This window comes from Pleurodeles waltl, chromosome 7, assembly GCF_031143425.1.
Source record: "Pleurodeles waltl isolate 20211129_DDA chromosome 7, aPleWal1.hap1.20221129, whole genome shotgun sequence".
NCBI lineage: Eukaryota > Metazoa > Chordata > Amphibia > Caudata > Salamandridae > Pleurodeles > Pleurodeles waltl.
This window is the reverse complement of record NC_090446.1, coordinates 57,339,568-57,351,809: the sequence shown is the minus strand read 5'-3', so window position 1 is coordinate 57,351,809 and position 12,242 is coordinate 57,339,568. Positions and strand designations below refer to the sequence as shown.

Sequence of the window (12,242 nt, the reverse complement as noted above, 5' to 3'; positions counted from 1 at the left end):
TATAAACACAGCAGTCACTATTTGTAGACTTTCATGGCTGAGATCCTCTGGTTTCAAGCCAGAAATACAACAGGCTGTGTTAAACATGCCCCTTGATAAAAAATAAAAAAAACTTTTTGGACCAGAGGTAGACACCGCATTAAGAAAAACTACCAAACTACTCACACAGCCAAGGCAATGGGTGCACTCTATTCTACACCATATAGAGGGTAATTTCGTAAAACTCCGTTTCGAGAAGGTTTCATACCACAACTGTCAGAGGCATCAACAAAACCAGCCTACCAAACCCAGTACCAACGAGGTGGTTTTAGAGGCACAAATAGAGGACAATACTTGGAGGTAAATTCCAAACCTCTAAACAATCAGAAACATAGCCAAAATAGTGACTTCCCTCACGTCCTTCCACTCCACAACTCTCCTGTATGGGGGGGGGGGACTACAACAGTTTCACACACACTGGCAAAATATCACCACAGACAACTGGGTGTTATCAATTATCCGCAATGGTTATTGCCTAGAATTGATAAACACTCCTCCAAATATTCCACCAAGGTTTCACAAGTTAACCCCAGAACATACAGTTCTGTTACAAAAAGAGGTCCAATCTCTGCTACTCAAACAAGCAATAAAGTTAGTTCCACATTCTCAGCTAGCAATAGGAGTTTATTCACTAAACTTTCTAATTCCCCAAAAAGATGGCACCCTCAGGCCAATATTAGACCTCAGCCCCCTCAATTTTTACATCCTATCACAACATTTTCACATGGTAACTCTACAGGATGTTATCCCACTGCTACAAAAACAAGATTTTATGATCCGCCTTAGACCTCATGGATGCGTATTTCCACATACCCATCCATCCTGCTCACAGAAAATACCTCCGGTTTGTCATTCAAGAAAAACACTTCCAGTCAGTGTTACCTTTTGGAATAACAACAGCTCCAAGGGTATTCACAAAGTGCCTGACAGTAGCAGCAGCCTACCTAAGAAGACAACATATAAATGTCTTTCCATATCTAGCTAATAAAATCAAGCAGTCGTATACAGTGCCAAAATCCTACACTTTATGTAATATAAACCCTACACACTAGGTTTCTCTCTAAACTACCAAAAGTCACACCTTCAACCAGCACAACTACAACCGTATTTGGGTGTGATTCTAAATACTCAACGAGCTCTAGCATATCCAAAATACACAAAGGATACAGGCTTTCCAAAATCTAATTCCACAAATACAACCAAATCAACAATATACTGTAAGATTTGTCATGAAAATACTAGGAATGATGGCATCTTGCATTGCAGTTGTTCCACACGCAAGATTAAACATGCGGCCCTTACAACAGTGCCTTGCACAACAATGGTCACAGGCACATGGTCAACTCCAAGAGCTAGTGTTGATAGACCGCCAAACATATATGTCCCTTCAGTGGTGGAATTGCGCCAATTTAGTCAAAGGGCGGTAATTTCAAGACCCTGTGCCTCAAAGCATAATTACAACAGATGCATCAATGATTGGTTGGGGAGCTCACCTAAAGAATCCCAACATTAAAGGACAATGGGATGTCAAACAGAAACAGCTACACATAAACCACTTGGAGTTATTAGCTGTGCTTCTCACCTTTAAAAGCCTTTCAACCTCTTCTCACACAGAAGAATGTTCTTATCACAACAGACAACATGACAACCATGTATTACCTCACATTCTTCCCAGCTGTCCCTTCTAGCCCTAAAAATTTTGAAATGGGCAATCCACAACCCAATTCATTTATTAGCGCAATACATTCCAGGGATAGACAATCAGTTGGCAGATATCCTCAGCAGAAATCACCAACAAACTCATGAATGGGAGATTCATCCTCAGGTACTTCAAACATACTTTTGAAAGTGGGGAACACCAAGCATAGACCTATTCGCAACAAGCGAAAACACAAAATGCCAAAACTTCACGTCCAGACATCCGCTATCCAAGGGCATTCTCTATGGATCAATTGGTCAGGGATATTTGCTTACTCTTTTCCCTCTCTCCCACTCCTTCCATTTTAAGTCAACCAGTTGCATCAAACTTCAGTCAACATGATACTCGTAGCACCAACATGGGCATGTCAGCCATGGTACACATTATTACTAGATCTATCTGTAGTACCACACTCCCATGCAGACCGGATCTGTTAACACAAAACAGAAGTCAAATCAGACATCCAAACCCCAATGCTCTCAATCTAGCAATTTGGCTCCTGAAGTCATAGAATTTGGATACTTACAACTCTTATCAGAATGTATGTAAGTTATTAAACAAGCAAGAAAACCCACTACTAGACAGTGCTATGCAAACAAATGGAAATGATTTGTCTATTACTGTCAATCTAAAAATATAGATCCTCTTACATCATCAATACAAAATATTGCGTGCTACTTCATTTACAAAAATCAAATTTAGCATTTTTTTTTCAATAAAAATACACCTTACTTCAATTTCTGCATATTTGCAAAATATTCAACATAGCTCTTTATTTAGAGTTCCTGTCATTAAAGCTTTCATGGAAGGCTTAAAACGCATAATTCCACCAAGAACACCACCAGCCATCTTGGAATTTAAATATAGTACTTACAAGACTTATGGGTCCACCCTTTGAACCCATGCACTCATGCCAAATTACATTTCTAATATGGAAAGTTGCCTTCCCAGTGGCAATTACTTCTTTAAGAAGAGTGAGTGTAATCCAAGCTTTTACTCTTGAGGAACATTTCTTCCAAGTACACAAACATAAAGTTGTGCTAAGAACAAATCCAACATTTCTACCAAAAGTAGTCTCACCATTTCATATTAATCAAACAGTGAAACTGCCAGTCTTCTTCCCACAGCCATACTCTGTTGCAGGAAGAGCTCTACATGCATTAGACCTCAAAAGAGCTCTAATGTACTATATAGACAGAACTAAACAAATTAGAAAGACTAAACAACTTTTTGTGGCTTTCCAACAACCACATAGAGGCAATCCTGTATCAAAACAAGGGTTAGCAAGATGGATTGTAAGGTGCATACAAACATGCTTTATCAAAGCAAAAAGACAACTTCTAGTCACTCCCAAGGCAGATTCTACACGAAAGAAAGGTGCAACAATGTATTTTTTTAGGAAATATACCAATGGCTGAAATATGTAAAGCAGCTACATGGTCAACACCTCATAGATTTACTAAACACTACTGTGTAGACGTATTATCACAACAACAAGCCACAGTAGGACAAGCTGTTCTAAGAATATTATTTCAAACCACTTCAACTCCTACAGGCTAGCCACCGCTATTTTTTGGGAGGCCAAACTGGATTGTAGGCTATGCATAGCATGTGTATCTGCAGCTACACATGCCATCGAATGGAAAATGTCACTTTCCCAGTTAACATCTGTTCGTGGCATGTTCTGCTGCAGATTCACATGCACCCTCCCTCCTCCCCGTAAACCTGTAGTCATTTAAATTAACATTTTACACATACATTTGCATGGACATCTTTCTTTTTCACTTATATACTCTATCACTCCTGCCTTTACACTCTGCGGGAAAACAATCTAACAGTGGAGCCGATGCCCATGCGCAATGGAACCAAAGTGGAGTCGTCATTCGATCCCGTGACTCCAAAAGACTTCTTCGAAGAAAAACAACTTGGAACACTCCGATCCCAACACTAGATGTCGAAATCCATATGCATAGCATGTGAATCTGGAGCAGAACATGCCACAAACAGATGTACACTGGGTAAGTGAAATTTTCCATACACATACACACACAACAACATAGAACAAGACACTGAACAGATCCCAAGGTTGCATATGATTATCTATCAAACAAAAGCAGAGATCCTGCCTGTTCATACGATATCTCCTGGTAAACCATAACATGTTTTGGAAGCAACTTAGGGAGGGGATTTCAACATATATCGGGCCGCTTGGTTATTCAGACAGTTCTGTATATTGTTCTTATACTTAAAATGTGAAAATCATTATCATACAAGACATTTTGTCCTGTACCCTTTTTTAATAACATTGATTTTCATACAAGTTAGTAACTGAGTTTGCACCCGTCTAAAGCAGAAGTGTTGGCGAATGAGTTCCATTGGACATTTGTAAGGCTTTTTATACTTAGAATGGTTCTTTTGGACAAATAGGGTGGTCCTTGTGTTGTATACATAAGTTCACTAAAAAGCACTTCAAAAACTAATCAAGGCTAGGGGGGTACTCCTTGACAGCGTGGCTTATGTTCTGTTCTGTTCACCAGTATGTGCTATGTGGTGACTGTAGTGCACTTGTCATTCGGCGAATAGAACACCTACAATGGTCTGACAGCAGATAAAGGTGTCGAGCAGGCCATAAGCAAGTCCATGATTTCCTCAAGTAGAGGAAAACATTTCAGCTGCTGCTTGCCTAGTGAAATAGTGGTCCATGGATGGTAGGTATCCATGCACAGTCATTGAACGGTCTATGTGACTCCAGCCCTTGGTGGTTTCTTTCTATGACTGTATTAACATCATCTTTTTTGTGGCTATAGGTTGTTACAGCTATATGACAAATTGGCTGTCCTACAGTTTTGTAGAGATGACCTTTGAAAATTACCCACAAACACTGAAAGGCAGTTATGTGAATCAAATTACCTCTTTTTTTTTTTTTTTTTTTTTTCAGTGACCTGCTAACATTTTGTATGAATCAAGTTGGCCAAATGAGTGTGCCAATCTAAGAATGTTCAAGTTTAGGTTGCAGTCTTGTTTTTCTCTTCGCAGTTCACAACTGTCTACAAAATATATTCGTCTAATTTGGAAATATCTCTGTCAGCTTGCACTCTGCACCTCCATGACCTACTGTCCTCAACTCTAATCTGCATTTCTCTGTGTCCCTTTATTTTGTTTTTTACAGGATTTCATGCTGCGTTACAAAGGGACTCGGTATCATTGGATTGGTTTGCAGAGGGAATCTAATCAACAGTGGAAATGGGTCAATGGCACTGAATTCAACAACTGGCAAGTTCTCAGTCTTTTCCTAAACTCAGTGTCCAACATGTTTAAGTCACTAATGCCAAACAATGAACTGATCACAGGCACAACTTTCTCAAATTACACACTTTGTGATACCTGGACTGCCTGCATGAAAGGTACTAGTATCTGTCTTGAATTAAGAGACTAGGGCTGCATTTTTGTCCATAATTGGCTTAATAAAGACAGGGGAAAAGATAGAGGTCATCAGTGATTCTTGTGCCCCAAAGGACCCATCTATCTCTCCTAATGCCCAAGATCAATGAGGGTATGGGAAAGCCATGTAAAGTGTTTGTCATTGCCAGAACCCCATTTAGAGCTCCACGGGGCAAGCAGATTTTACTGGGCCCAACTGTGGTGAATGAGGACTTTTACTCCTGATTTTCCAGGCCCTCCATATTATTTGAGCAACTGGGCTAGGTATCCCTTCAGCACTGGACTCTCCGTAGTACCACAAGCTGAGCAGTTCAAGGCTTCTTGAAGATGAGTTAAGTGAAAAGTGAACACAGGCTCGCATCTAAACTGTACGTTCAGCAGCCTCAATAACCATGTCTAAAAAGCGAAATACAGTACACAAAAAAATAACACACTCTTTTTAAGACCTGTATTCTAACACTGTCCTTGTGGACATCAGTGCCTAGCTTTTTTAACTACAGACTTGGGTCATTCTGCATTACCTTGAGGCAACAACCAGGTTAGGCCTGGCTGGAGAATATGGCTATTCAAAGTCATGTGTCTGGCCCTTTGGCGCTCTAATCAGAGCAGATTCCACCCACAAAGGTTTTGTGATGTGAGGTTCAGTCTTTCCCATTCCATCTGGAGATCAGACAGAAGGCCTGGAAGCATTTAGCTGTCCTGAGTCTAGGGTGACTTCGACTGGTGCTGGCAATGATGATAGTCTACATGCAGCCAGAACGGAACCGGACCTACACCGTGCTCCTCCGTTGTTGCAGTAAGTACTGGCTGCTACTCGTGGCAGACCTGGGGCTCTGCTCATGTTCCATTGACAAGGTAGCAGTTCTGAAGTCATTGCTGCACTCTGTTCACTGGCAACATTCCTTGGCTTCCTCGGTGTCCCCCACCCTTTTCTGGTCACAAGACTGCACAGGTTGATGACTCTATCTTCATCATCGGTGTGCCTCTGTCCTTTCTGGGTCAGTGCATGGTCTATATAATCACAGCCACACTGTTAAAGGCACAGCTCTACTTCAGTGATATGTCTGATTGTCAGAAGCTGTCTCCAAACGGGCATCGAAGGCACTATCATCTCACAACTATTGGGTTAAATAAATAAACTAAACTAGATACACACAGGCACAAAACAAACTCGCACATGTAAGAGGGACATGAAAATCTGAACATATGATGTGCTAAGGTAATCTAGTTAATTACTATTGCCATGGATGCAATGCTTATTACAAAGAAAATCTTAGGCAGCCACTGTAATTTAGAGGTTGGAAACTTCACAAAAGCCTTGGCATGCCCTTGTGATCCTGTGAAATGTAGCAGTAGAGCGATTGGACTTTTTTCTTAAAGGCAAAACAAGCATTGGCAGTGCCAGTACGTTCTGCCTTATTGGTGAAAATGCTTTTTGTGTTATTGATAGGTTTAGGCAACCAGTAAGTCCTCCTGCATACTGTCACTCACGCATTCATGCATCCATTCACTTAAGCATTCTTGCATTCAATCACTGATATAACCGCAATAAATCCTATTCAATCTTGGAGTACAAAAAACAAAACATGCTGCCTTCTAAACACAATGTGCTTATGCTTGCAAAAATTAAACTAAACATAGCAGTGAGTGTACGTCTTACAAAGATATTGTAAATAGTCTATTTTAAAGCTCAAGCATGACTGCTGCATTTAGAACCAACATGGTGGCCATCTTGGAATGGTAAAACAATGATACCCTGTGGACAGTACCATTCCATGATGGTCTTCTGGTTTAGAGGAAGTGGCTATGTGGGATGTAGTGCACTGCAGATGAAATCAGCTGCAAGCAACCAGTTAGCAATGCATGGAGAGCAGTAGAATCCCTTCAAACATGAACATAAAAATTGGAGAAGCTAATAAATGAAATAGGAACTAGAAAAAAAGAAAATTCGAAACTAAAGGACTGTTCAGCCAGCCCTGACACTGAAGTGCAATAATTTTCAGGTGGATGTACACATGTAATCAGAAAATGCCATCATTCACAGGGTGAGAGAGCCAATGAGTGAGGAGGAGTAAACCATTACCCCATGCAGTTCGCTGTCAGGGAAGCAGAGTGTAAATGTTATTCAGACCAATGGCAGAAGAAAGTGGACCCAAACACCCTCCATGTATCTATATTGATATATATTTATATACATTTATAGATATGGATGAGGTTGTATTGAATGATTTCATTTTATTTCAAGGTTCTGGCAGACAGCTAAGTAGAGATTTTAGCAAGAATTATTACAGTGCATATCTTCTCCCCAAAAGGTTTGTTAGAGGTTGCAACCAATACTGAAATCATTCCCTACAAAGGCAATCTGTGACGTTTCCCTAAAGTATATGCCTATCAGTAGGCTTTAATACAGAATAATAACAATCCACTCTTAAATGCCTGCTAATTTTAAAGTATGTTTTTCACAACAAATATGTCTGACCTAAGGTGCTTTTCATATCTTTTCACGCTAATCAGATCAGACCCATGACAACAGAAAATAGTTTTTCTTAGTGAACCAATCAGACCAGTAGCTGTTATCATTGGCTTAACACCATAACCAACGGAGGCCTCCTCTACTGAGTGTAAACACTTCCTCAAGGCATCCATCAGGCAAACAGTCATAAAATTACATAGTATACAGCTTTTCATTTGGCAAAGTAAATACCATCTGTCCTAAGATTGCCTAACAAGGATTCTGAAGGTATAAATCTTCTGTGTCCACTGTCCGAGGGAGTAACAAGCCCCAAAAGCCTATTAAGATAATTTGTGAAACAAAATACTTATCTGCAGACTTTAGTCCAGAGTAATAACAATCTATCTGTTAATACCTATTGACTTTAAAGTATGCTATCACAAATATGAGAGGCCTACTGCCTTTACCATAACTTGCCATTATAAACAATCAGCCTATGACCTTTATCACTGACTTTCCAACACAACCAAATCAGACCAACTGCATTGGTTCATACAATTCAATCATGTTATACTATATGAAAAGTACAAATATGTACAAAATACTGTAGTCGGATAAATACAAAATCCCTACTAATAGAACCTAGTAAGGATTACCATAGTGCAAATAGTCTATCCCCAAGATTTGCTCAGGTGGGTCACCAGCACTAAAGCCGTTGCCTACTACAGTAATCAGAGAGATTCCATATAAGAAAACACCTGCCTACAAGCTTTAGCATGGTGTATTAACAACCCACCATTGGACGCCTATTAGCTTTAAGACATGCTTCTCATAAGAAAGCCATAGTTACTTTGACCTAATTGATCATTAAAAACATACCATGCCCAAGGAATCCAACATAACTTTTCCCAGTGAACCAATTACGCTGTTAGCCTGTACCAGTGGCTTTACACTGTAAACAACCCAGGCCTACTGAAGTGCACATAAACTGGCAACTATCAGGCATACGTTTATAAAATACCAATATTTACAAAATTACAGTTGACCAAACCTTATACAACCCCTCGTAATGGGGCCTAACAAACATCACCGTGACATTCAGCTCCTGGGGTTAGTCAAGAGTGGGTGACCAACACCAAACCCTTGATTACTATGGTAATCTGAGAGCTTACATGCAAGCAAAACTTCTCTACAGCCTGTAACAATCCACTGTTGGAGGTCTGTTTTCGATTCCATATGCTTGTCACAATAAATAAGCCTGGCTTACTGCCTTTGTAATCACTTTTCATAATAAACAGGCCAGACCTATGGCCGTGGGAATAACATTTCCTAGCACACCAGTTAAGCCTATCGCTCCTATCATTGCCGTGTCACCTTGACCAACTCAGAGGGAATGTACTGAAGTAAACTTCCCACAAGGCACCACCAGAAACACTGGTACATGTGTCCAAAGTTACTGGCAAAGTGCTATCTCTCTCTTTTAACATGGCTTACAAGGATTTTCACAGAACAAAACTTCTATACTCCTGGTTTGTTATGGGGGTAACTAGCACCAAAACTGTTGCCTACTAAAGTAATCTGAGATAACAAAAAAAACTTACCTGTACGGTTCATTAGAGAGTAATATTAATCCACCCTGGTGTTGTGCAGTGTAATAGCAATTTATCCTTGAATGATTGACTTAAATGCAGAAGACCTAAGCTATTGATCGTAAAAATAATATATCATAAGGTTTCAGAATAAACAAAAGGCATTTAGCCATTCTCATTGGATTGTTGCCATTACGAATTCAAGACCACTGTACTTGAGTGTAAGCTTTCACAAAGCAACTATCAGGCATACAGCCACAACATTGCAAATGCATATAAAATTACAGTTAACAAAGCAAAATACTATGGGCCAGATGTCCTTACATTCTTTTTTCTTGTTGCAAACTGCCCGATTCATAGAATCGGGCCATTTGCGACAAGAAAAAAGCATTTTGGTATGTACAGACCCTATTTTGCGATTCAGTAATCTATTTACTGAATCACGAAAAATAGGTGTGCGAGTCGCAATTAGGAAGGGGGTGGTTCCCTTCCTAATTGTGAGTCGCAGTGCGATGTAGGATTGTTTTGTGACCATGAATGCAGTCACAAAACAATCTCAGTTAGCACCAATTCTAAATTGGTGCTAACCCACACTGCCTGCACTGAAATAATGAAAAGAAAACATTTCATTTTTGTTTTTGAAATGCATCCCATTTTCCTTTAAGGAAAACAGGCTGCATTTAAAAAAAAAAAAAAAAAAAAAAAAAAAAAAACTTTTATTTCAAAGCAGTCCCAGACATGGTGGTCCGCTGTCCCCAGCAGGCCACCATCCCTGTGAGTGCAGCCATTCCCAATGGGGTCGCAAGTTTCGACCTACCGCATGAATATTTATGAGGTAGGTCATCTGCAACCCCTTTGGAATTGCAAACGGTGTTAAGTACACTGTTGTACATGTGGTTTTGCGACTCGCAAATGAGTCACAAAAATCGGGGTCGTACATCTGGCCCTATCTCTCCTAAGAGAGCCTAAGAAGGATTACTGTAGTGTATAGCTTGTACCTGCAGTTTGTTTGGGTGGATCACGAACATCAAAATCCTGGCCTACTACAGTAAAATCTGTGAAAATCCTTGTAATAAAATTCCTTGCCTACAGGCATTAGCACGGTGTAATTACAATCCATCCTTAAAACGCTTCTGTCTTTAACACATGCTTTTCACAATATTAGGTCATGCCTACTGGCTTTTTCATAATGTTTCATAATAAACAGATCAAATCTAAGAAATGTGACATGACCTTTCCTAATGAACAGTAGAAGCATTTACCATTGGCTTTATAATTTGCCTAACATTCAGGTGCACCTAGAATATCAACCATCATGTATACAGTTAGAAAATACAAATATGTAGACAAATACAGTTTGCAAAAAAAAAATATTGAGAACAGGGTTTTCCAGAGTGGGTGGCCAACACCAAAACCTTGGCCGGCCGACTACTGTAATCTGTGAGATTACATGTAAAAGTAAAACCTGTCTGTAGCCTGTAAGACAGAGATAACCAATTGATAATGGCTTACTGCCTTTAACATGTCTGCTTTTCACAATTAATAAGTTAAACCGACTGCCTTTGTCATAATGTTACATAATAAGCAGAACAAACCTATGGCATTGGACGTAACGTCCCCAGTGCACCAGACAGGCATACTGCTTGTAACCAAAACCAACGCAGTTTGAAACCGTCAGTTACATTCATAAAATTAGAAAGGTCTACAAAGTTATAGTTGGCTGAACAAAATACTAAATATCATACAGATGCATGACAGGGATTCTCACAGAGCAAACCTTCTATAGCCATGGTTTGTCATGCTGAGTAACTAACACAAAAAAACATTGCCTACTATAGTCATTTGTGAGATTCCATGTAACAGTAACAAAATAAGCTTTAATATAGCGAAATACAAACCACACTTAAATGCCTATCGACTTTAACATAAGCTTTTCTCAAATAATGTCAGGCCTACTGCTTTTATCATAGCATTTCATAATCTCCAACAGATCAGGCTTTTATCCATGATATTTGGCTTGCCACCATAACCACCTCAGTCCTTCTGTATTCAGTATAAACTCTGCCACAACCCAAAAGGTGCAATACAAGATGTGTTTTAGTGGAAGCACACAAATTTAGCCCAATGAAATCCTGTACTCAGCGGAACCAACATGTTAGTACAGCCTACGTCCCTCCATCAGTATGGCTGTGAAAGCTTCTTTATTAATGTTGATCACATAAGGTAAGGCAGCAGTTTCATTGTCAAGCCAAACCCCCAAAAATCTGTGTATACTAGTGTAGTCCTGAACTTTAAAACATAAAAGTGGACTTTGAAGTCTAAGGTTAATGATGGCCCTCACCATTTGTGTTGCTGCCAGAGTAAAACAAACATGTAAAGTATGTAGTTATGTAGGACACTTTAATAGCATTACAACATCACATATGCGCCCTTGAAAGTTAAAGCTCAGACAGCCATACTGTTGCTGGCGGAAGCAGCTGGATAATTAAACAATACAGATGTGTGGAGGACAAGTACATTTTGTTTTTGTGGAAGCACCGACCTTCTGCCCAATCAAAACATCTACCACTGGCTACCAATGTGGGTGGAGCCAAAAGCCCTCTCCTGGTACTGCTTCTTAAATTCCTTTTGTTGGTTAATCACATAATGTCTGCCAATAGCTGTGCTTTCAAGCCAGACCTAAAAACCAAAAGTCTCAAGCCGGTTTTATAAGTCTCTGTACCTTGAGACTTATGCACGAGCAACTCTACACCAGGGAGGTGGGTCCCATTACTAGTTTCGATGATGTGCGCCTATGACCCAATTGGTGAACCAACTCATGCTTTGCTGATACAACTGAAAGGAGATCTTTTTCTGAGGGCGTAGTTTCAGTATTTCTTTTCAGTTTTTCAATCCAGTGTTTGTCTAGAATCTGCTGTTCTTTGTTTTCTTATTAGATGTTGACCTTTTTTTCCATCTTTCTTGATATTTCTTTGAATCACTCCAGTCATTTGTTTACTCAATTAAATCTTTGGCGAGTTCT

At 39.7% G+C, this 12,242-nt stretch overlaps 1 protein-coding gene across 3 annotated transcripts in view; it reads left to right on the top strand.

Moving 5' to 3' along the window:
* Nucleotides 1-12,242, top strand: part of LOC138303618 (C-type lectin domain family 2 member B-like) — a 264,075-nt gene that overhangs the window by 96,444 nt on the left and 155,389 nt on the right. For all 3 annotated transcript variants that reach the window (XR_011205427.1, XM_069242911.1, XM_069242910.1), the window contains exon 4: nt 4,908-5,011. Coding sequence is in view for 2 of the 3 variants with exons in the window: in XM_069242911.1 (XP_069099012.1) it covers nt 4,908-5,011 (104 nt within the window). In the remaining variant the exon portion in view is untranslated. The remainder of the gene's footprint in view (nt 1-4,907; nt 5,012-12,242) is intronic.